At 38.7% G+C, this 27,256-nt stretch overlaps 1 protein-coding gene across 1 annotated transcript in view; it reads left to right on the forward strand.

Moving 5' to 3' along the window:
- LOC149280147 (steryl-sulfatase-like) overlaps positions 1-25,621 on the forward strand; it is a 105,323-nt gene extending 79,702 nt beyond the window's left edge. The window contains exon 11 of the mRNA XM_089500768.1: positions 25,254-25,621. Within this exon, the coding sequence (XP_089356894.1) occupies positions 25,254-25,621 (368 nt within the window). The remainder of the gene's footprint in view (positions 1-25,253) is intronic.
- Positions 25,622-27,256: the final 1,635 nt, after the last annotated feature.

Consider the following 27,256-nt stretch of genomic DNA (forward strand, 5'->3'; position numbering starts at 1 on the left):
TCATATTCATTTTAACCCCCTATATGGCACTCTGCCTCCCAGATATGCCTTTTAACCCTCCTATATGCCACTGTGCCCTCAAGAAATGCCTTATACCCCCCCTATATACCACTCTGCCTCCCTGATATTCCTTTTAACCCCCAATATGCCACTCTGCTTCCCTGATATTCCTTTTAACTCCCTATATGACACTCTGTCTGCCTGATATTCTTTTTAACCCCCTATATGACACTCTGCCTCCTGAAAGCCCTTTAAAGCCCCCCATATGCCACTCTTACCCCCCTCGACTTACCAGTGCTTTTTTAGACTTCTCTCTGTGCTTCAGATTCCTTGGTGTCTAGTGGGGCAGTCAGTGGAGGACCTGAGCTGCTGCTGCCTGCACTTCCCCCGGAGCTTCAATGAATGAGCACCGGAAGGTCATGGGATGTCATAAAATATGATTGTTTGGGTGGTAAAATGCCACATTTGAGAAGTGCACTCAGGAGCGGAGACGGCGGTGAAAGCGGTGGCGTGGGAGTTCCTTCGTGGACCCTGAAAGCTGGAGAGACCCTCTTGAAAATGTGGCTTATTTTTTTAAATAATGCCAACATCTTTCAAGAGGCAAAACCTCTCGCAGTGACGCTTGTGAACGTTCTCCGTAGTGGTCACAGTGCATCCAGGGGTGGGCTTTCGCTATCACTGAATGCCTCCTAAGCTCTTTTAAATCAGGTGTTCATTGCCATACAATTTATGTCGGACATTGGCGTCTGGGGGAGGGGCCACATGGTGCAACATCGAGGCATTATAGCAACACTGGGTGAAGAAAGCGATTGTAGATTGTAGAAGAGATTGTCGTTAACTGACTCTTTCTTGGTGCCTGGCACGTCAGTTGTCAATGGGTTAAAGTAAGGTATATCACTGTGTTTGGTGATGTCGGCTACTAGAGCTCACATATATTTTAATTGTTACTTCACCTTTCCTGGCAAAAGAAAATATAATTATGAGAGAAATGATTTACACATTATGGGTAGTTTGTGGGTCTGAAAATTAAAATTAAATATTGTAAAGACCCAACTGCATTCAGGTGGTGGAGGGCGCGGGGAATCACAAAAGTTGGACATTTATATCTTAGAGGTCGATAACACACATTACACACTCTTACAGACACTTTACAGATGCCGCAAGAGAAAGTTTTCCATTTTATGCAATTTAAGTCATTTTTGTCCACACATAAACATACTCACATGATGGTGCAAATGGCCCCCTTTGAGCGCTTTTGTTGGGCTGGCCACACACCGTCAGCCGCTTTCACACCTCATCAGCTATCCTTTTCTCTTTGCCCCCGCCACCGTCAGTTCTGGGAGACGGACTTGGGAGACACCCTTTCGCCGGAACAATGATCAGAGATTTATACTAACACTTTCAAACTGACAGCAAACACACTTGTTAAGGAGGGAGCTTATAAGGAGCTTAGGCAGGTGGTATCTACACCCCTCTAGAGTGGCCAAGATTTTTCTTGGGGCGAGTGATAGGTGCACGAGAGGATGTGGGGGCACCTATATCCACATGTGGTGGACATGCCCCCTGGTTGTGGAGATGTGGACTTGGGTTTTCCATCTGCTAAGTAAGATATTAGAAGCGCGGGTGGAACTGTGTCCATGGACTGCACTGCTTAATAAGAACCACCCTAACCCACAATTTCATTCTTCTAAAAAATAAACTCATTCACAGGATATGTGCTGCCGCACGTCTTTCTGTGGCTAAAAATTGGAACACCTTGATCCCCACACAGTTTCAGATTCTGTCCAAGATCTGGTACATTATGCATATGGATAAACTTACAGCTTACATACACAACACTACTAATTCATTCCGAAAGGTTTAGACCCCCTGGATGGCCTCTGGTTACGTAGATCGGACTTCTGGGAGAGCTGACTTGCTGTAAGATTCTTTTACATCTTTTATTTTGTTTCCCTTTTTTTATATGTATGCCTTACTTCTTAGTTAAGGGGGGCCTCGGGGGTGGGTTCATTTCTGTGGTGGGGGGTTATTGGGTTTCCGTTTATGACCAAATGCTACCTTATGATGGGACTGCTACTATGTGACCGTGCCGCTACGGTTGCATTTTTATTTTATTACCTGGTCAATATGGTTATTGTAAATAGTTGTGATTTGAGAGGTATGATATGTTCTGTTTAATTTTCACTGTATGTACAACGATATTCTGTATTTATTCTGCTGTCAATCGTTTTCGTATATATTAACATTAAGCACAAAAAAACAAAATTGACAGAAGACATCTGCTATTGATTCTGCTGTCTGTCAATAAAATATTTTAAATATAAAAACAAATTTAATATTGTAAATACTGGTGTCTTGGACTAAAAAATCACAATGCGTGCCATGTCAATTTGGTCATTAAATTATGTTAAAATATGCAAGACACAGAGGCATGGAGATAAAGTGTTATTCACTATGAATCACTATATGAACCAACTTATAAAACTAGATAGTGTCAACTTGTTGCCTGATCTTGATGGCTGGTTGGACGCACTACTTGCTACTCACCAAGGATTGAGCCCACAAACGGTAATTCACTTTACTATTGTGAGTGACAGCCAAGCTAGCTGAACCACAGACAGCCCTCAGGGATGACCCTCACCACCACCAGCACTGAACCTGATCCCAGATAGAATTGGGAGGGAGAGAGGGCAACAAATACTTTATAAACTTCCCATGATTCCTGCACACCAGCCCCTCAACCTCAGTCAGATTTCTTCCACCCTATCCACACTGACCTGAACCCTTGGCACTAGTTTCTAGGTTTAATTCAGTATTGACTTTTTGTGAACATCCAGCATACCTGTGCTATATTTTAGACATTAGTGCTTCCACTTAAATGACAGAACAATCTGACATTTAAGTGAACAGCTTGATGTTTTTAGAGTCCTGTGTATAGATTCCTATAAGAGATGCGGCATATCTTCTCTTTGGGAAGTAAATGCATGTGAGAACATTCATCCCATTTAGAATGTGTTTTCCTAAGCATGATAACAATTTACAGTAGTTTTTAGAAATCTGTGCTATGAAAAGGGTTCTAAAAACTTTTTTCTTTTGTATATTCAAGATTTAACATTTATAAGTGTCATGTTTACTAATTTTGAAAGACATCCTGTTCCTCTAAGTAAGGCTCAGTTATAACTGTCTAGACCCAACCCCATTCATCTTCATCTTTACATTTACACAGTGGCTAATATGATACCTTCTCCTCATCTTAGTGTATAATTTGATTATTGATACCAAGAACAGAACTGAATAAAACAGTGTCAACGTTTTTGGGATAATAACTGTCAACTAAGCTTGAGGCTTTGTGGCAGATACTTGGCTAAGTCACCAATGTCTCCTATAAGCCTTGCCACAAACACTATTATCCGGGTCCAGATCCCCTGTCCAATGTGTATTTAAATTCCCTCATTATACTAAGCTTGCTCATCTTACCTCATGTTTCCCACCTTCAAAAAAAAGTGAGTATTTTTTTTTCTCTTTCTCTTATGCTTGTATTTTATTTAATCCATTTCTTTTTCTATGATAGTTTGCTATTGCATTCCTACCAACCAATACATAATATGATCCTTAAGTCTTTCTTCCAAATAAGAATTAGTGTCAAAAGTGAAAAGGGAAATTCTCCCTAAAATAAAAGTTAGGTTCTTGCATTTCCCAGTAACTAGTGAATTTTAGCTTTTGCACATGGAAGTCAATTGTTTGGCATTTAAAATGTTCAAAACCCTCCCCTCACTAATTTGGACGTACTGATATTCCCCGTCCATTTACATCCTTCCTCTCTCCGCTTGGGCTTGCAGCGAGTTTATCTGAGTGTGTTGTATACTTTGCTGTGTCTCACTATGTAACTCGCACATGACTGTTAATACTCATTTACACTACTGTCATGAGGTTTCTCATTTTGTTACCGCAATGATGTCTGGTACCTTTTCGTTGGCGCCTTGTGTTGTTACCATGATCCCCCCCCCCCTAATTTTCCTTCTGTATCCTCCTCTGAAAAAACTGAAAATAAAGAAAATCTGATTTACCCTAAAATGTTCAAAACCAACATCGTGCTTGAGTATTTATTTCCTCAAATTTCTGTATCAGGGGTACTTTACAACTAAAAACTGTCAGCAATCAATTTTACAAATTTCCTCCGACCCCAAACGACTTTTCTCCACCTTCCACTCTCACCCAAGATCTTGCAGACTATTTCCAAAAAAACCCCACAATCCATCCGCAACAACATTCCAGGGCATGGTCTCCATGTTCCTCCTCCTTCTGCGATCAACCCCTCTGCCTCTCTCTGCTTCTTCCTCCCAACCACAGTGGAGGAAGTTCACGCTCTACTGACTTCCTCACTAAATCCACTCTCGACCCCATCATGTCACGTCTAATTCCATCACTCTCCTCTAGCCTTACCCCTTCCCTCACTCACATCTTCAGCTCCTCACTCTCTACTAGTATATTCCCATCCCCATTCAAACATGGACAGGTCACTCCCACAGGTTTCCGCCCACAGTACTTAACTGAAACTGCTCTCACCAAGGTCACAAACAACCTTCTATCTGCTAGAAAGAATGGCCACTACTCTATCCTAATCTTACTTGACTTGCTGCTTTTCACACAGTCCTCCTACAGACTCTCAGCTCTCTTGGTCTCCGTGACACTGCTCTCTCCTGGATTAACTCGTACATATCCAACAGATGCTTCTCTGTGTCTTTTTCTGGCGACCCCTCCTGTTCAATGCCTCTGTCTGTTGGAGTATCTCAGGGTTCTGTCCTGGGTCCTCTACTATTCTCCATCTACACTTCCTCACTTGGAAAACTTATTGACAGCTTTGGCTTCAAATACCACCTCTATACAGATGACAAATCTATCTCTCCACCCCAATCTCTCTGCATCTGTCCTATCTCAGATCAGCAGCTGTCTATCTGGCATCTCTTCCTGGATGGCCTCTTACCCCCTCAAGATAAATATGTCTAATACTGAGCTCCTTTTAATCCCTCACTCTAACTATATTCTCCTCTCTAAACTTTCTATCACTGTCGACAGTACCACTATCTCTCCTTCACCACAAGTCCGCTGCCTCGGAGTGACCCTAGACTCAAACCTATCTTTTATCCGTCACATCAAATCACTCTCTAAATCCTGCGACAACCAACATTTCCAAAATCTGTCCATTCCTGACTGCCAGCACCGCAAAACAACTAATCCACTCCTTTATAATCTCCTGTCTAGACCACTGCAACAACCTACTTAACGGCCTCCCTCTCTCCCAACCATCCCCCCTCCAGTCCTCAATGCCTCTGCCAGACTAATCTATCTCACCCGAAGCTCTGCATCTGCCGCACCTCTCTGCGAGTCCCTCCACTGTCTCCCCATCCATTGCAGAATTAAATTCAAAGTACTCACTCTACCCTACAAAGCTCACTAACGCCACTCCCCTCTACCTATCCTCCCACATCAGAAAATATACTCCAGGCCACCCTCTAAGATCCAACAATGACCTGGAACTTTTTTCCCCCTGCTGTCTGACTGTCACCAACTCTATCCTCCTTCAAACGCTTCCTAAACACTTTTCTCTTAAGGGAAGCCTACCACTGACATAAACATCGAAACTTTTCTCTCTCACCCACTTACAACCCTTATCTCACCCTACATTAACGTCATTCACTACCATGCAGTCCTCACCTCCTGTTTCTCACCCCTTATCCACCTAGATTGTAAATTCCTGCAGGAACAGGGCCCTTTATTCCTCTTGTATCTGTATGTCAGTTGCTGTATTGTACTTGTCGTTATCTGTAACATTTTCTCCTTTGTACAGCGCTGCGGAACCTGTCGGCGCTTTATAAATAAAGTATAATAATAATAAAAATAATAATAAAAATAGGGATATCTTTATATTCTGTAGATTTCCATAATACAAGCAGAATTGCATTGTTCAGGTCCACTAAATATAAACACAGCTGGTGGTAGGCAATGCAGATAATACACAAGAAATGTAACGACTAAAAGGAAATTTAGTTATAATATAATTATGCATTTAATATTTTATCTATCAGGTCAGTGACATATTATTATGTCAGTGACTTAGCAACTGAACATCATTTTTCTAGGTGTTAAATTCCATGTTGCTTTTTTGACTGAGTGGTCTGCTCCTTGCCCATTTGTCATAAAATCCAATATCTTATTAAGGTTTCTTGTTTTATTGATAACCCATAGTTCAATCACTGTAGTAGGCGACAGGATGATTTTATTCTACCTATCTCTTTTTGGCCACTATGAAATACCGTGTAAAATTCCCAGTGGTGTAATTGGTATTGCATGTTATCTTTCATGGTACTAAAGTGGCACCTGATTTCTGAAATAAAAGGTACCAGGCCACATGACTCAGTTGAGCCCTACATAGGATTAGCTACTCCATCTTCTTGCTAAGTGCATTAAAGTTTCATTAATGATGGAGAATACGTGCAGATGTTTTGTTCCTTTGAAACACAAGTATGTTAGTCTCCTGTTACATTTTCAAAGTTTCCTCCAAATAGAACCAGTTTGTTAACCTGGTATAACCCTGCTATAAGAAGATGTGATGTTAGTTCATTACACTTATTTAATGTTTAGCAAGGGGCTCTTTGTGCCAGTGGTAGAAAACAAAGCCTTACATCCTGGTGTAAGGCACTTACCTCGGGAACACGGCAGACGTCCTCCTCTTCTCCCCTGTAGGGACGCCGACGCCGCTTGCCACGACATGAAGCGGCCGCACACACGGACCGCCTCTTGGATTCTGCCGCGTCGCTATTTATTATACTGGGTATTTGAGTGGAATCAATTTTTCCTGTAATCTGCCTCTACCCAATTCGCCTTAAACTGTACGATAAGGGAGATTAGGTTTTAGCCAAGGAACTATTTTCTCTCTGCTCTAAAGAAATGAACTGATTTGTGCTTTCTGACATTAGCTTAGAAAAAAAGATAACATTTAGTAATGAAATGTAGTATTTTTTTGGCCAAAGATTATAGTTTAATTATTTTTGCATATGTACTACGGAGTCAAAGAGCAATGATTTAGCTTACAGCTGCACAACTTCAGTTCTTGAGAGCTGCAAACAGGCCAGGAGTTCTGGGGTTTATCCACTAAAAGAGGAATTTGCAGGATAATTGTGGTTTCAACTACCCTGAAAACATAAATCGTGTCCCAGTTGTTTTAGTCTTGCCACTCCAACAAATCAAGAGCAGCTGCATATGATGGAGACTTCAAACTCTCCCAGACCATCCACCAGAATAAGGCATGGAAACAAAGCACTCAAAAAGTATATTTATCCAAAAATAGACGTTTTTTGGTTGGAGTATTCAGTGAACTCCTACAGTCTTACCTACATATTGTATGTGACATTTTTTTTACATTAAATGAGATAAACTACCATTTTCATATCACAAAAAAGGATTTAAAAGTAAGATTGGAAGTACATTTTGTTACTTTTTGAGGTAAAATTACAGCATTTACTAACTTCAAACTTCCACATTTCAACATTCAAGTAAGTGTTAACCAGGTTTTGTTTATTTGTTAAGGAGAAACAACTAGGTGAGAAAAGATTATCGATTGTCATACCTCTTCTTGATGTAAATCGACACCCTTCTAAAATCTTATATGTTTTATCCATTCTTAATACTGGTAGATGTCGCAATATGATATTGATAATCTGGTAGTATTGATTACTATAAATAGTCCTGAAAGTAGTTTTTCCCAACTTTCTCACCATATTTTTTGAAGTGTCAGATAACAAAGAATCTCTATTTTTACTTTTGGCAAAAATGTGATCTTTTTAAATATCTTTATCTGTATAACCTTTTTTCTTTTAGTCTTCATAATTCACACATTGATCAGCAAGATATTTGATACCTCAATGCCAGATGATCAGCAGGCCATCAATATAGCGTCCACGTTACATGAATAAGTCGCAACTTAAAATAATTATTATCTCCAAAGAAGTGGGTATGCTACAAATTAGCATAGGATGGTGAAAAGCAAACACATTAAACGCTAACAAACAAAAATAGTTATAAGATAAATTCCTGGACTAACTTATAAAAATCTGAAAAACATTTCCAAACGAAATGTATAGCCTCAATCCCTCTATCATGTGGTATGTACTAATAAAAAGACACAGCATTTAAAGTTATACAACTATAATTTTCTTCCCACATAAGATTTTGTAATCAAAAGACGTTTAGTGTCTTGTAAAAAACTTTTTAATGATCTCACTATGAGTTGAAGATGTTCATCTACCCAAACCAACAGCCTTTATCCTAACTATCGAGTGCCTGAAATTATTGGGCATCCAGGTGGTAATGTAAGTGATTTATCCACTTTCGGCTGATAATAAAAAGTTGGAATAGTAGGCACATTATTCAAAAAATATTCATTTTTTATCTAAACAACCAACTGATAACCAATATTAAATTAAATGTTTTAAGAAATTTAGTTTTTGAATCACATTTCAGAGGGGATCATTTTTCAATTTGGAACTTTGGCATCTGGTCATCCTGCGCCTATATCTTACATGGGACACCTTTGATGCCGGCCACTTCAGCTTACCCCCTTCAAACCATGTATTTTTTAAAACTAGATACCCTAGGGTATTTCAAATGGTGGTATTTTACCTATGCAGTTCTTAACATAGTAACATAGTAACATAGTTCATAAGGTTGAAAAAAGACCAAAGTCCATCAAGTTCAACCTATATACATATTGTGTCCCTACTGTGTTGATCCAGAGGAAGGCAAAAAACCCTTATGAAGCAGATGCCAATTGCCCCATACCAGGGGGAAAATTCCTTCCCGACTCCAAATATGGCAATCAGAATAAATCCCTGGATCAACGTTCTGTCCCTATTAATCTAATATCCATAACTTGTAATATTATTGCTTTCAAGAAACACGTCCAGGCTCCTTTTGAACTCTTTTATTGAGTTTACCATCACCACTTCCTCTGGCAGAGAGTTCCATAATCTCACCGCTCTTACTGTAAAGAACCCCCGTCTGTGCTGGTGTAGAAACCTTCTTTCCTCCAGCCGTAGAGGATGTCCCCTTGTTATAGATACAGTCCTGGGTATAAATAGGTCCTGGGAGTGATCTCTGTACTGTCCCCTTATATATTTATACATAGTTAGTAAGTCCCCCCTAAGCCGTCTTTTTTCCAAACTAAATAACCCCAATTCTGATAATCTTTCTGGGTACTGTAGTCCTCCCATTCCCCTTATTACTCTGGTTGCCCGTCTTTGAACCCTCTCCAGCTCCACTATATCTTTCTTGTACACTGGTGCCCAGTACTGTACACAGTATTCCATGTGTGGTCTGACTAGTGACTTGTACAGGGGTAGAATTATTTCCTTGTCGTGGGCATCTATGCCCCTTTTGATGCACCCCATGATTTTATTTGCCTTAGCAGCAGCTGCCTGACACTGGTCGCTACAGGTAAATTTACTGTTAACTAAAACTCCTAAGTCCTTTTCCATGTCAGTCGCCCCCAGTGTTTTCCCATTTAATACATATTCCCAGCCTGGATTTTTCTTCCCCATGTGCATAACCTTACATTTATCTGTGTTGAACCTCATCTGCCACATCCCAGCCCAAGCCTCCAACCTATGCAGATCCATTTGTAATCGTGCGCTGTCCTCTATTGTGTTAACCACGTTACAGAGCTTAGTATCGTCTGCAAAGATTGATACTTTACTATGCAATCCCTCTACAAGGTCATTAATAAATATATTAAAAAGAATAGGACCCAAAACTGACCCCTGTGGTACCCCACTAGCAACAGTCACCCACTCAGAGTATGTACCATTAATAACCACCCTCTGTTTCCTATCACTGAGCCAGTTACTTACCCACATACACACATTCTCCCCCAGCCCAAGCATTCTCATTTTATGTACGAGCCTTTTATGTGGCACCGTATCAAATGCTTTGGAAAAATCAAGATATACGACATCCAGCGATTCACCCCGATCCAGTCTTGAGCTCACCTCCTCATAAAAGCTGATCAGGTTAGTTTGACAGGACCGATCCCTTGTAAACCCATGCTGATATGCAGTCATACACTTATTTTCATTGAGATACTCCAAAATAGCATCTCTTAGGAAACCCTCAAACAGTTTACACACAACAGAAGTTAAACTAACAGGCCTATAATTCCCCGGGTCACTTTTTGTCCCCTTTTTGAATATTGGCACAACATTTGCTATGCGCCAGTCCTGGGGAACAGACCCTGTCACTATAGAGTCCTTGAATATTAGAAATAGGGGTCTGTCTATTACATTACTTAACTCCCTTAGAACGCGGGGGTGAATGCCATCTGGACCTGGTGATTTGTCTATTTTGATTTTTTTTAGGCGGCACTGCACTTCTTCCTGGGTTAGACAGGCGACATGTACTGGGGCATTTATCTCATCCTGCTGTATATTACCTGGCATTTCATTTTCCTCTGTGAATACAGCAGAGAAGAATATATTTAATAGATTAGCTTTTTCCTGATCCCCGTCTATAACTTCTCCCTCATTACTTTTTAAGGGGCCAACGCTTTCATTGTTAACCTTTTTACTATTTATATAGTTAAAGAACATTTTGGGGTTTGTTTTACTCTCTTTGGCAATGAGTCTTTCTGTCTCCAATTTTGCTGCTTTTATCTGATTTTTACATATTTTATTTTTTTCCCGATAGCTTTTTAGTGCTTCCTCACTGCCTTCCTGTTTTAGTAGCTTAAATGCCTTTTTTTTTGCCATTTATTGCCCCCTTTACATTTTTATTTATCCACATTGGTTTTCTCTTGTTCCTGACTCTTTTATTCCCATACGGTATGTACCTTTCACAGTGAGAATTTAAGATATTCTTAAAAATCTCCCATTGAGCGTCTGTACTCTTGTTTTTGAGGACATTTTCCCAATTTACAGTGTTAAGGGCTTCTCTTAGTTGATCAAACTTTGCCCTCCTAAAGTGCATAGTTCTTGTGGCTCCTCTAAGAGTTCCCTTATTGAAGGACAAGTTATAATGCATCATATTGTGATCACTATTTCCTAGATGTCCCCTGACCTGCACATTAGTTACTCTGTCAGGTCTGTTGGTTAATATTAAGTCCAGTAGGGCGCCCCCTCTGGTCGGGTCCTGTACCATTTGGGACAGATAATTATCCTTACTTATAGTCAGAAACCGGTTTCCTTTATGAGATTCACAGGTCTCGGTTTCCCAGTTTATGTCGGGATAGTTAAAGTCCCCCATAATAACCACCTCATTGTGATTAGCTGCCTTGTTTATTTGCTTTAATAATTGCCTATAGTACCGCAAGCTAACATAGTAGCATGAAAAGGGGACACTTGTGTAGAAGTTATCTACATACATGATGATACCCTTTGATAAAAACGGAGAATATTAGGTCACAAAGAATGTTGGGACTGGTTCAGGGCAACCTGTAGGATCAAGGTGGCTATCCTTTCTTTGGATACCCGGAATGCCTGAGTATACCCAATCTCACTTTCCAAGAGGATATATGCCTTTATAAGCCTCTGCAAACCTGGCAGCGAGGTTGGTAAACAGGATTTTATACAGCAACTGGGGTGCTCCATAGTGGGGAAAGAGGCTGTTGTCACTAACTTGCATGAAATGAAAGAAATATGATTGCTCTGGAGAGCGATCACATGATGCCCCTGCACATTTTTTTGGTGATGCATTGACACTGGCTGAGCAAAGAAAGTGATCATTGATGGCTTGAACCCCATGGCGGCACATCAGTTGTCATTAATGGTTAAATGTGTGAACAGGCTTTGGGGCAATGTCACTGATTTAGCCAGGCTTTAACAGGCTTTAACAATTTATAGTGAAATTAAGAAGTTTAAACTACAACTCTTTTGCATACGCTTTCTTTAAGGAATAAACTACAAATGTCATGGCCTGTATACAGCCTTCATAGGCCGGAATTGCTCATGCCATTGCTGAACAAAGCACTGTAAATGATTACACATAAATACCCATATAAATGTCCTTACTATTTTTACACAGAAGTGGACACTTTGAAGATTGTGTGTTCCATACACTTCACTTGTTTTCACTGAAAAAATGTTTTTTTGTAGTGTACAGATTGCAAAGTGTATATGATCATTTGCAACAGCAACTGTTTCTCTCTAAAATAAGACTGACAATGATCACTTTTATAGATGAAGAATGGATAGAAAGGTATGATTCATGGTTTATTTAAGGTCACAATCAATATTTGAAAAATATTTTCCATTTTGATGGAACCTTTTTGTTTGTGTTCTGAGAATCAGTTCATGTTAAGATTATTTACTTCTCTCTCAAAACAAAAAAAACCCATACCATTTTTTGTATAACTTGTTTATTTGTTACGATCATTTGAAACATTTAATATTTGGAAAAATCTGCTTCTCAAAGAGCGGATGGCATTTGAATGAAGCACAGAAAAATGCAGATTGACATAGCTTGTATCTAATATACACAGATCAGCCATAACATTATGACCACCTGCCTAATATTGTGTAGGTCCCCCTTTTGCTGCCAAAACAGCCCTAACTCGTTGAGGCATGGACTCCACTAGACCTCTGAAGTAGGGTTACCACATGTCCCAGATTGCCCGGGACAGTCCTGCAATGGGACTTTAAGTCCCGGGTCTTGGGCAGCCTCTAAGTTTTCAGCAACCACTCACTCTACTCCGCGAGGTTTCTAGCTCGGTCGCGGTGCCAGCATTTCATGCTGAGCACCATAATATGACGTCATATACCAGCGCTCCGCAGTGAAGCAGCGTGCGCCGCGGCAGAGGCCTTGCGTTCCCACTGCAGGACTTCTGCAAGGTAAGTGAACTGCGAAGGGAGATAGAGGGGGTAAATAGTGAGAAGGGGGGAGAGTGGGTAGATGGTGAGAAGGGGGTAAGCATATTGAAATAAAGAGTGAGAATGAATGTGTGGATGCATTGTGTGAATAAGTGAGAATGAATGAATGTGTGGATGAATTGTCTGAATATGTGTAAATGATTTGTGTGAATGAAAGTGTGAGTGAGTGACTGTAAAAGTGTTTGTGTGTATCATAGATGTATAATTGATTTGTGGAAAGGCAAAGATGGCACAAGCAGAGTGTTTGAGCGTAGGGGACCAAGATGGCACAGGCAGGGTATGTATGCGACAAAGATGGCACAGGCCGGGCTGTTTGGGGACAAAGATGACTCATGCTGGGCTGTTTGGGGACAAAGATGGCAAGTCCTATGCATGTAATTTGGGTGCTGGTCAGGTTCTATGTGGGCAATGTGGACACCAGGGCTGGCTTTGGGGTGTGCGACCTGTGATTTATGCCTGTAATTTAGGGGGTTTTATCTATACCTTTAATGCTGAGTTTTTATGTAAATTCCAATTGATCTATATCTGCAAAGCTGGGTTTGTGTGTCTTATTCAGGTGATCAATACCTGCAATGCTGTTTCCATGTGTTGTTTATTTGATCTATACCCTTAGTGCAAAGTTTACATGTGATTTCCAGTTGATCTATACCTGCAATGCTGGGTTTGTGTGTTCTGTTGATCTATACCTGCAATGCTATGTTTCCATACATTATTTATGTATACCTGCAAACACAGGATTTGTATGTCTGATTCTGATTCAGTGTGGCAAATATTTTTTGGTTAAGATGGTCAGTTGTAGGTGATGCTAATAATATGCTGATTAGTTTTATTAAAACAATTTCAGCGTATATGAAATGACATTCAGATATTTCTAAACATTGGTCTTGTATGTTGTAAAATAATGGTATCAACCAGTAAATATATATAGCAAGAAACTAACAAGACACAATTACACAAAGGCCACTGCTCCTAATACAAGGACCATTTTAATTGCATACTGTTACTGAATTTTAGATACATTCTCTGCTTGTTGCATGTAATATTATTCAGCTGAAGTGAGAGCATCTGGTGACCCAGAAACAAATGTGTAGCTTCTGAAAAAGTATAGGCACCAGGTTCAGATGATGTCAACCTATATTTGGTGTTCACTTTGCAACTCATTAAACAGAGAAGCCACAGATCACATACAAACAGCTTAAAATAAATAGAATACTGGGACAAAATCAACCAACTCTTGCTACCGTTCAGTGGCCCACAAGTGTAAATATTTTGTTTTCCCAAATAATATAGTTGACCCACTTAACTAGTTTTAGTTAGGAACTACACATCTATTTCTAAGGCTTTGATTGCCCATAGTCTTGATTTGGAAATCTATTTTATTCATGCAAAACAGTTGAATGCATTGCTTAACTCTTTGGATTCCAAAAGCTGAAACCTGGGGAATACTCATGCAGTATATATGAATAAAAAGAGAAATAATTAAAAACATACACCAATGAAGTCTTTTCGCAAACCCAATCTTTATGTCACACCAACCAGCTAGGCTTTCTGAATCTCCCTATTAATAGGAATAATATGTGATAATTACTAAAACCTGTCGTGTTAGTGTGTTAAGCTGGAAGGCACTGCTCTGAACCCATCATTATATATGGTGTTCAAATCATAATTATCTTGTTATTTATTCTCTATGATTGAAATCTATGACAACTGTAAACATTTTTTCAATTATTTTAATTTTTATTTTCATTATTATAATATATGGCACTAATGGCTAGTGGCCCACCGGGCATTTGTCCAGTTAACCTCCTAACTATACTTTTTTAGGCAAGATGGCCCTTCATGGTACATTGGATGGCATGAGTCTATTGCAGTATTCTACATCCCTAAATGTCTCAACAATATGTACTGTAGTTTGTTAGTTTTAAACTGTGTTTTTCACTTGCTTGGTCAGAAATGCTTTGGACTTGATAAAGGGAGGACTCCCGAAAGCTTGTCTGTTATTTATTTTTAAATACTGTTAGTCCAATAAAAAGGGTATTACAACATTCTGCAACATCCTGTTATTTTGTATTCAACAATATGTCAAAATTCTATTTCTATTTTAAACTGTGTACTGCAATACTCTCTTCTCCTTTTCCCCTCCTTTATTATGTATGTAGCCATTAATATGACAGTAAAGTCATGTTGTATTACTGCCTCTAAACACAACCCCCAAAACACCAGTGTCCCTATTTAGCCATTTCAAATGTTGGGGGGTATGCACAATGCACTATACCAGAAAAAATGTAAAGAATTTCATACAAAACATAAAATAGTATGGGCTGTTAAAGATAAAAATAGATAACTTATACATTAATGGCTAGAAACTTGATTCAAGGCACTTAGTATACCTTTTCTATTCTTAGATGTCAGTGAAGAAAATAGGTTACAAGTTGACAATTTTACAAAGGCATTTCAGTGTGAAGCCTTAAATCTTACAAGAAAGTGGATAATTATGCAGTTTTTACATTAATGTGCACATATATCTATATAGCATCTGTCTGAAATGTCAAATTAGAGATCAACTTAAACCATGTGTATAAAATAGAAAATGACAGTCTTCTATTGCAGGGTCGCCATTATAATAATTAGCAGGGATATGATTTTAGTGTATAAGATAATTTTACAACGCATCTGTGTCAGGGTATTTAATAAGTATGAATGAATTTGTTAGGCACATTCCTGCTGTTTCTATAAAATAAAAAAACACAGTACATAGTGTTTTGTGTTCTTAATGTTTCTTATGTTTGAAATTATCTTTTTTCATATGTAAATGAAATGGGGAGAAAAGAATGGATGATGCTGCAGAACGATTTAGCAATCACTGTTTTATGGTTTTTTTAAACTTATATGTTACAGTTAGAGGTCGAAGACATGATTGTTGTTTAATCATGAGATAAATATATCCCAAGTATTTAAATAGCTATGCTCACATTTGCAATGGAGCTGATATATTTTTTGGCACATAATGAATCTGAGCTAATATTTCTAGTTTTATATATCTTTATATTTTTTCATTGCAATCTGATTGCTATCCAGTTACTTCTGATTCTTCTCTAGAATGAAATACAGCCCAAAACCATTAACTTTTTTTTTTGTTTCTATGTGAGGCAACCATTACCTTGTTTTATGACTATGCCAGTATCTAAGCTCAAAAGTACCATTGTACAGTCCTGCTGAATGTGATGGAACTATGTAAACCGCTTAATAATAATAATCTACTCAACCCGGCTATTGGAATGAAACTTGTTATGTACATACAAATTTTATCCCAGAGATTAAACGACCACCGTGTACCCATGCAAGCACGTTACAATTCTAGCTCATGAAGTGGAAGTCACATCAAGAAAAATAATAAGATTTTACAATAGAGTCTGTACAAAATCTCCAAACCTAACATATGACTCTAAACAGATAAAAAAGATGAGATTGAAATCCTTATTGGGGGCTTAGATTTTGTCCTGGTTTCCAATTTGTTCAAAGTACCAAGGGCAGGTGGAACAATATACTTTGCCACATACATAGTTCTCTAATAGTGCTTCACATAATTTCTTCAATCAGTTTACAAAAGCATTATTCTTATTCTACGGTATTATGAACTAATGCAGTTATGCAGCATTAAGGCATAGGCAAAATATACCTAAGAAGGAGATTTTATGAATATAACTAAAGTTCTTAAAATGGTTTATGCTGCCGGAACCGGGTTAAGACTTTGCAACATTATGAAAGGTGAGTAGAATTGTTTTGAGATATATAATTTAAAAGGACCGCTACAGTCCATTTTGCAATGTGCAATATTTTACTGCATGCAAATCAGTGCAGGCATTCTTTGGTTATTGGCAGGGAGCTCTTTAATGTGGGGCAAAAGAGGCAGCTGGCCCAGGTTCAGTTAGTGAGGGTGCCCACTTGACTACCCACCACTGGAGGATGATGTATCTCCATCTAACCGGCCCAAAATACAGGGAGTGTGCGGTCTGTTCATACAGACTTCTGTTTCACTACTCCCCAGCGAAGCATGCTTGCTATTGATGCGTAGAGTGATGTCATATCCCATTGCTCAGCACTTAAGCTGCATGCACCATGATAGAGCACTGACACAGAGATCTCACGCTCCTTAAGAAAGGTAAAAGATGAGGAAAAAGGGGAGATAGTGAGCATTCATAGAGATAAAGAGAAAGATATAGGGGGTATACAGTAGTTTGATTTAAATTATTTGCATGACTTTAAGGCTGACACACATTTTAAAAATGTACGTGGCTGGGGGCAACGTTTCATCCTTGGACGCAGGCGGTCGAATGCCCCTTGAGCCTGCAACAACAACTAAGAGGATCGTGACTCACATGTCTGTTTCGGGTCAGACCCACACAATGTATTTACTATGCAATTCCCTGCCCTGTGCATGTGGTGTGAGCACATCTCACGCGGAGTCATGCTAAGGTCATAAGGAGGGAAGAACACACTGACTCCTTCTAGTCTGCCCCCCTAGTCACATAAAGAGTAAGTGGTAAGAGCACCAGTATTTACAAGATATAGTGATACAACTAGTATACAATTAAGATAATACTTCCCCTTTCACAGCTGCCACCTTAAAAAGGCACTGTCCAGATGCTGATAAACACAAAATCACTTCCACTTAGGGGCGCTCATGTAGGGTATGGATATAGGGAACAAAAACAATAATGATAGTATAGCCTGTAACAACCAATCAGTTTGTTTGTATGGTAATTATTACACTCACAATATTCTTGCTCTTCTCAATTACTTGGACTCTGAGTACGAAATGACAAAACAGAAAAATTGTGCAATACTTTCTTTTGGATGTATAATATAATAATATAAGATTGCACTCACAAGATGTTGTGCACACTAAACAATCTGCTTATGCGTTTTCGTTAAAGATGTAAGATGTCTAGATGGTCTTCAGGTGTTGGTAATTGATGATATTTGATCTCCAAGTATAAAAGCTGAATTAAAAAATAGTGCCTGTGCAATAAAAGGACAGGAGGGATTGGTTCCCAATGAACAGGGGTAAGCGGTATACCCTTAATAAAGTGCTACTGCGATAATTGCAAATAAATATATAAATGTATTAAGGGACTTGCCCTAAAAGGGTTAAAAAGCTGGTTGAAAAGCTATTGGTGTATAAATATTGGTATGGACAATAGATAAATAAATATCTAAATATCTAAAATTGGCGTGGTTGGGCAAGTGGCACAGATTTGACTGACCAGTCACCCACCATCAGGAAGCTAGTAGTGCTAGTAGTGGTCAAACACATGTATATTATCTGAACAATGTTTTGCTGGCATACACAAAATTGGCTTCTGCTATGCCCATTGATTAGAAATTGAACATGCACAGGAAGAATGCTTTCTGTTTTCAGTTGAGGCAGGCAGTGGAGGAGATTAATGAGCATACATGCAGGTCACCCAGAGGTCTCCCTGGCTTTTGGTGGCTTTGTGAGTCGGGCTACCCCCAAATGAGAGTGGTCTTAGTTGCTTGAGGGGCATGGCTAGTCATAGAAGGTCTATGGTACCACTACATGGGTTAGGAGTGATAGAAGAATTAGGCTGGTAGGAGGCATGGATATACACCTCTCCCTGCCTGCAGAAGGAGGGGAATGACCAAAAGAACTGGGCAAGCAGTACTTCACTCGGGAGTTCCCTGGTATGTAAATTACAATGAAGACTGATTTTCTAATTCCAATAACTTAACAATGCCTGCGCTTTATTGTAAAATGCATTAAAGTGTATGGAAAATACACTCCAATATGCATTAAAAGAAAATCATGAAAATCTGTCCCATTTCTGAATGGATCTCACAGTCACGTAGACTTTTCTGGAATTGATTTATGAAATATTAAAAGCATATTAGTTCCTGAGAATTCATTACATGAATCTATACCATATAAAATAAGAAGGGTCTCCAGTGGATTTTCGTTTTTCCGCCTGTTTATGTAGCCTTGTGTTATATTTATTTTAATTATTTTTTGCACAAACACCAGATCATTACATATAAATTTAATTATTTTCTATACCTAATAAATATGAAGGATACCAATGTAAAATATTAATTATAGGCCTCAATCTAAAACCAACTATATAGAAATGTATAGAAATGTCCTTGATTTTAAAAGAAAAGCTAATTTTGTCAATTTAAATAACATAAAATGGATCAGAAGTACAGTGTTTGACCTTGTTATAGTTTAAAAAGACTATAGTAGCTGGAAATTATTTTTAATGGAATATCTTCATAGGCGTACAGAGGCCCTTAATCAGCAGCCACTGTCTTCCAGTGGCACATTGTGTTAGCTAATTCAAGTTTAAGTTCAAATGGCTAATTTATCATTAGAAAACTATTTTGCAATTATGTTAGCACAGCTACAAATTTTGTTGGTTTCCATGAAAACAGTTAAGTGACCCCAAAATACATATACACAGTCACAGTTGTGTGAAAAAGAAAGTACACCCACATTGAATTCTATGGTTTTACATATCAGGACATAAATATATATAATAAAAATATGTTCCTTAGCATGTCTCAAAATCAGGTAAATACAGCCTCAGATGAACAAAAACACATGACATACTATACCGTGTCATGATGTATTCAACAAAAATAAAGCCAAAAAGAAGAAGCCATGTATAGAAAAACTAACTATAATGAGTTTATATATATCAATGGAACAGGGTCAGGCTGCATATGATATAAATTGATCTTAACACTTGGCCACATATCTTGCTTCTCATCAATATCTCTTTCATTGGGCTAATCCGTGAGTAGATGTTAGTAGGAGTTCAGCTCTGTAAGAATAAAAACATTGTAGAAAGTTTCTCCCTTTGGGCATTTTGAAATGGCTAAAAGAATGAGCTTTCCAAGCTTGATCACACTCAACAAGAGAAGCTTTTTGAACCAGTGTTTCAAAATGAACAGTGGAGGGGGATTAGATTATACACATACCTAATATTCCATGCAAAAATCATATTAATGTCCTGCTGAGTGAGAGTTTAGAGCTATACTATATAAATGTGTGCAGCCCAAAACTCGGTGCTGAATAACAGACATATGCACATAGATCTACATCACGTTGGGTGATGATTGTCAGGGCCGGCCCAAGACAAAATGCCCCCCCCCATTATCTACCCTTCCTCTCCCTGCCGCCCCCCCATTATCTACCCTTCCTCTACCTGCGGCCCCCCATTATCTACCCTCCCCCCCGTACTTACCTTTCAGCAGTCCTGCGGTGAGTCTCCCAGCTCGGTCTCGGTGCCGGCTTGTAATGCTGAGCGCCGGAAATGACGTCATCTTCCGCCGCTCAACATTACAAGCCGGCACCAAGACCGAGCTAGAGGGCTCGCAGAGGAGAGAGTGAGGGGCGCCGAGCAGGTACTGACAACTTGGTAAGATAAAACCACTCGGCGCCCTCTCTCTCTTCTCGGCTTTAAAAAAAAAAAAGAGGGCTTGGGGCGCCTTGAGCGGTTGCCCCACTCGGCTCCATTGTCGGGCCAGCCCTGATGATTGTCATCCATTCCACACTTCAGGATGATATGAGGCATTTTAAAAGTATGCTTATTGTGGAGTGAAAATTATTCATGAAAATTATTCAGTGCAATTCAGTCCACTTTCAATACACGGTAACTAGAATATTGTCAGACACCATGACATAGGTAAAACATTAAGAGACAAGCCTTACGGGAATTATGGAATTATTGTTCATTGGATTTACAGCATGTCCGTTAAAATAAAAAAATAAAAATACTAAGTGAAGACATATTAAAAAAAAATGCAAACTCTCGAATGAACAGCAGGCATAGTAAACTAGCAAATTAGCTCTCAAAATGTAGGGAAGAAATTGTCCTTCTTTCCAAAACAGTACTGAATTTCTGCTTAATGATACACATAAAACTAGGGCTTGAAATCCCTAGAGCTTTTTTTTCTAAAAATATCTATTATCCTATTTAACATATATTAGAGAATGTACCTGAATTTAGGTGAACAAACATTTTAAACATAAACTAGAACTCTTTAAGACCCCATCAGGGACGTTTAGCTAGCTTCTGGAAAGCCCTGGGGGGCCACACATTCCCATAATAGAATAGAAGAGGCATAACTAGGAATCTAGGTGTCTAGAGCTGCTTCCTGGGGAAGCATAAGGAGGTGTAGGGACACTGCCTAGCTCAAGTGTGACTGTCTTGTTAACCCTTTAAGGCCGAGGTCTCATAGGGGTATGTTTGAGTTGGGGAGGGGTGCACTGTTGGATTTAGGGCGAGTCTCCTTACCTGCCTGCCCAGTCCCTTCTTATGTCTAAGTAACCCTGTGCTCATTAGGGGGGCACGGAGTGACCAGGAAACCCTGTCTGGTCTACCAGAACCAGACTCCCTTGGACTAGCCGGCTATGGGGGCTCTACAAGCCAGGAAATGCTCGATGTGCCTCACCAGGACCTAGTCGCACATTTTTGGAACTGTGCGGCGGCTAGAAACCGACAATTTCCCGCCGACAATTGGAACAGCGTCGCTACAGATGCTCTTTGCCCCACCACGTTGTTCTTTTGAGGATACATTAAGCTTATGGTGGACAACACTCGGTGGTGGTTACAGAGAGGGAGCGAGTTCAAGAACCCTGGTTTTATTACTGTAACGGGTTCACCAAGAGAGCTGTAGTAACTCCCAGAGATCACCCAGATGTATCCCAGATGACAGGTCATTTTGTCACAAATAGCCAATATTTAGGACCGAGGATTTCCCAGCCATGGCTATGGAACCTGGGGATGTTTCGGACGCTGATTTCTCCATTGGTACCCAGGAATTGAAGCCGCTTCCTCAGGGTCACCCCGAAATAGTGACTCTTTTTCCGGTGAGCATTGCTGGCCAAAGAACTGTATGGCGGCGCTGGGCTGTGTGGTGGTTGATGGGATTATACCTTTAATCCTATCATATTTGCTCTATAAATATCTGTGCTGTCTTCTATAAAGAGAGTTAGGTTTTACCCCTACACTAAGTCTCGGCTAGTGCTTGGGGAATACAAAGTGTTAATCCCTTGAGCAATTAAGCTTTCAGCGGCAAGGAAGATCTCTACGGCGGAGTTATTCAGTCCGAGTACGGGTCTCCCTCACGTTGACCTTTTGGCACTTAGGACAGTTGCCCCTCTTGCCCCATGGCAGTTATGGTCCCATTCGTTTACTCCTCAAAATTGAACACTGATAATGAGGGGAGCTGTGAATCTTTAACATACTTTTACTAGTATGGCTGGTCTATCCCTAACAAGGGCACTTTTACCTATTGTGTAATACACCCTAAATCCCTCTAGACTGTAAACTCGTTTGAGATGGGCCCTCCTCACCTGTTGTCTCTGTTAGTCAATTTGCTATGTTACATACTACTTGTTATGTCCTGTCTACCCATTGTACAGCACTACGGAATTTGATGGCACTATATAAAACAATAAATAATAATAATAACATGGCTGGAACCTTGTGGAATTAACATAATGAGCCCTGAGATGGGTGTCTCTGGCCCTAAATTGATAATGGTCATTTCATTTGCAGGTGAGTATGACTACTGTTAACCACCTCTTTTGCCATATAGCTTTTTTATTGTCAATGTTTGTATTGTCAGAGAACGGATCTCTTTTGGTTGCCTAACAATGTTAGTCATTATTTAATATATCTAATATCCATGGGGGGGAGGGCTCAAACACACTCATGTTAAATTATAAGCAACATGCACAGAAGGACAAACATAGACAGTTTTACTGAAAATGTATTTTTAAGTTACTAGAAATATCCCAAGCTTCACTAATATTTTCAGTATGGAAAACCAGTTCTGTAACATCTTCAAAAGTAAACATTTTCCTATATATCATTGTTATCACCATGATAGGGAACATCCTAGAAAAAGAAACTGTTTTCTAAAGTTAAACTTCAAATACTACAGTAGATGTATAAAAGGGTGCTAATGTTTTCTGTTCCTTATCACACATTATAGCAAGTGGGATATAATAAGTACACAGCTTTAGCACACACTTTGATGAATAATATAGTTATTGCTTAATATGTCAATACTTGAACATTCAAGGAACCGGGGATTCACTAGCAAATTATTTTGAAATGTAATTTATCTAATTCATTTTACATATAATCTCTCAATATCATTGAAAGATTATATGTAAATCACCTCCCATTAACAATAAACGTTGTGACTATTCCTACAGACCAGCCTTAAAATTTGCCCGATTATTCGAAAGTTAATAAAGTCTGGAATATTTAATATATAAATAATAAGCACTGATGAAGCTACACTTCGCCAAACATGCCAAGTTTCTTCCTTGTAAAATATTGATGTTTTATGTCATAATAATGTATATTTTAATTAAATTTTTTTTTTAATTTAGGAGTTACATAAATATAATGTCTAAAAGCTTGCTTTACTGTGTGCTTTACTGGAAATTCTAACATGACTGCCTTCAAGTTATGTTCTAGGTTAAGTGTGTCTTCCTGTTATATTAAATTGTTGCTGTTGATTGGTTTAGGCTTGTAAATGTGGGCGAGTAAGACAGGATAGAAAATTTATTAGATAACACTGACCATGCCACAGGCTGCCATGGATGTCAACTTCCATAAGGAAAACTTTTCAACTAAATACCTTGAAACACTGGTTTACAAACAAAACTCAAAATATAGGACGTTTTACCAACCACCTTTTAATGGTAAAAGCTGTGAAGGTGGCAGTTCCTCTTTATTCATATGATTTCCTTTCAATAACCTTTAATGTATTTCTTTGGACATATTTAGAAAGGCATTTGGTTATTCCAGTTTATGTAAAGTGTTTTGGCTGCAAAAACAAACATATTCATCTATTTCTTTTTTCATTACGCTGAACCAAGGACAAGGTATTTTAAGATACTCAAAAAAATCTTTTATGCGAGTTATTGTAAATTTGTTTTATGTACTATTAGATCTAAAGCTTTCAGTACGTTTTCTTTGAGCACAGCTTAAGATCAAGTGATGACTATTAAGGTAAACGAACCTGCAAGCTAGTTACATACAAAATGAATTTTATTTGAAATCATTTCTGATCTGCCATAAATGTTCTAAATGTCCTTCCACAATGTACATTTTTGTGTTGTGTTTAAATCATTCATATCCTACTGATAGCAGACGTCTCTAATGTTTTAAACATCAAAATGGGAATCTTGCTTTTTCCCCAATTTACTGAAATAGCTAATGCACTGTATTTTATGCAACATGTACATTTCTCAATTTGTATTCTGCATTCGCAGCTCCCACTGTTCTGCTTTCTATTTATTGCGTTTCTCTTGCTCGCGTGGTACTGCATTGATTTTCTGACTGTGCCAGAAAAGATATTGTATGGCATGGTACGCCACCATTCTGCCTGTTGTGTTGTGGGGAATTGCACACAGGTAGTGTATTCCACTGGACGCTGGCTTCCCACAATATCTATGTATAAATACACACATATATATATATATATATATGGTTAAAAATTCAAACACCCTTTCTGCGATGGGACAATCCTAAACGCTAATAGGCCCCAGGGAATAATCTGACCAAGCATTGAAAGGTTTTCATACAATAGAAGGAACAAAAGTATTAGGACACCAGACCATTACACCAACAGGGACTTTTCTGACATCACACTATAAATACCTAGACATTAATATGTTAGTTGGTCCCCCCTTTACAGCTGCTGGATACGCATGTGTTTTGGGGTATCTAGCAGGCAGCCGCATGCTAAGCACTGAATCAGCCACACAAGCGCAATAAAGGTATTCAGGAGACACTCACTACTAGGAACCAGCCCACTGGGTAATAGTCCAATCTATGGCTGCTAAGTACATTCTCTTTTTTTTTCCTTCTATTGTATGAAAACCTTTCAATGCTTGGTCAGATTATTCCCTGGGGCCTATTAGCGTTTAGGATTGTCCCATCGCAGAAAGGGTGTTTGAATTTTTAACCATGTTGTACATGCACACAATAAGGGAACATTTTCTTGACAATCAAATTTTATATCAAATTTGAGATGTAATAGAATCTGCTTATTACATTTTTTTACTATTGCATACGGTATCAAGTTAGAAGATGATCATTGAGATCCAAAACTGATTTCCAGGTGCAAAAATATTTGAAAACCAAACAAATGTACAAAGCGGTTTATGGCTTACTTCATGTGTTCCTTTGGAATAAGCACCCTTCTGTAACACTGTATCCTTTGCGGTATAAACAGTTTTTTGTTTTTTTTTAAGAAATGCACAGATTAATGTATCTTTCTTTTTCATTTCAGGTAAATCACTTTGGAAAGCATTCTTTTTCACTCCAAATTTTCAACCCCAGGGTTCCAGTGGCTGTTTTGATTCCCATGTCTGCTTTTGTTATGGAAAATTTGTCACACATCATGACCCCCCATTACTCTTTGATCTGTCTAGAGACCCAGAAGAAAAAAGTCCTCTCACGCCACAAACGGAAATTCATTATTATACAATTCTTAAAACAATTCTGCAAGCAACAAAAAAACATACAGAATCCCTTCAAGTAGTAGATAAGCAGTTATCATGGAATAACATCATTTGGAAACCCTGGCTTCAAGCATGCTGTTCATCCTGGTTTTATTTGTGTTACTGTGACAACGAGAAGGAATTGGGGATGGACTAGACCAGCAAAAAATAATAGTGAAGTCTATCTTAAATATTGAATTTTATGTCCCCTGAGAATATAACCTCCTGCCTTTTTTCTCTTACCTACTGCAGATACTGGATCACAATGTATTGTAGGTGGCAGTTTGATTTCCAAAAGTTACCTGGGGCTGTACCTTACACATTCTATCATTCTCCCCTCCTGGTTCTGTTCTTAGTAATCCCTATAATATACATCAGTTTTACAGGACTGCATTCCCCTTTTATGTATTTATCCTGAAGCATGTTCACTTATACTTTGTTACAATTGTTCTGTCAGGAAAATGATTCACTTTGGCACATCACAAGTTAGATATATATGAGCATTCCATAGATGTGATTTGATGTTGGATAAAAAAGGACATTCTCTCTGCTACACTAAACAGCAAAACACAGTTCCCTTTGGTTTAAAAATAAAATTATAATAACATTCAAGTGGCTGTGTCCTGGAAGTTTCTTTTCAATCCAGGCTTTTATATACATACATTTCTTTCCTTTAAATGAAATAATACATTTTCTTCCCACCTCACTAAAGTGTGGGGACGGGTCCAAAATATTGGTTTAGAATACCTATATTGTGCAAATTGTCAAATTATATTGGACTGCAGTATATTGTTACTCAGAAAAACAGTACTCAATTCTCGTTACACATTCAGTATTTATGCCTCGTATCATAACATTGTCATTCTATGTATATGTCCAAATCACCTTTATTTTGATGATAGGAAATTAAATGGTCTTGTAATGGTATAATGGAAATGTACCAGAGGGGTTATGGTATGTCCCATACCATAGGGGCTGTTCCATTACTCTCTGTTTACTTCTGCTGACCTATACGGTACTGTAATGACCAGCGCTACCATAAAGGCTACCTAAGTCACTGCACTTGTGGAATACCACCACTAGGCTCTCTTCTATTATAGTAAGCAAGAATAGGTAGGAGGTCACAATGATATAGTGTTGCTGGGGCACATGAACCCCTAGTGAGTACATATGAATTACTTCCTGGCTGTTGTCTTGAAGGGTCATCTATACCTCAGTGGAAAAATAGTGAAAAATATGTCCATAATCTCAAGGATGTTCTGTAATTTACCTTGGAATCTGGTGATGGATGTCTGATAAATCTTCATAATTGATTAAAGTCTGTTGCTGCATAAGTCTGAATTTTATACAAACCATCATGGTTACATTGTCAAATTAAATTAGTAGACAAACATTGTTCAATAGATTCAGAAGGAGATTTAGAAATGAGTAACTAATGTGGTAACTGATGACATCTGATGTGTATCTGCCCACAGTACTGTTGGAGTCTTTCTGAAAAGTGAGAACGCATAATATTTCTTGAGTGACCAAAGCAAAACAATCCACTTTTAGAAACCCCCATAAATTGAGAATTTGCTGAAATAGAATCCAGACACCACTATGGTCTGATAATCCTAGAGTTTATTCTACTTGAATATGGATTAATTTTTCTATTGAGAAGTCCCATTTGCTTGTCCCACATGTTCCTTTGGTCTGGTACCACCTACATAGTTGATGCATCTGTCATTGTCATTCTATGTATATGTCCAAATCACCTTTATTTTGATGATAGGAAATTAAATGGTCTTGTAAT

The sequence above is a fragment of the Sceloporus occidentalis genome, unplaced genomic scaffold (assembly GCF_023333645.1).
Source record: "Sceloporus occidentalis isolate IW3139 unplaced genomic scaffold, rSceOcc1.0.p SCAF_159, whole genome shotgun sequence".
NCBI lineage: Eukaryota > Metazoa > Chordata > Lepidosauria > Squamata > Phrynosomatidae > Sceloporus > Sceloporus occidentalis.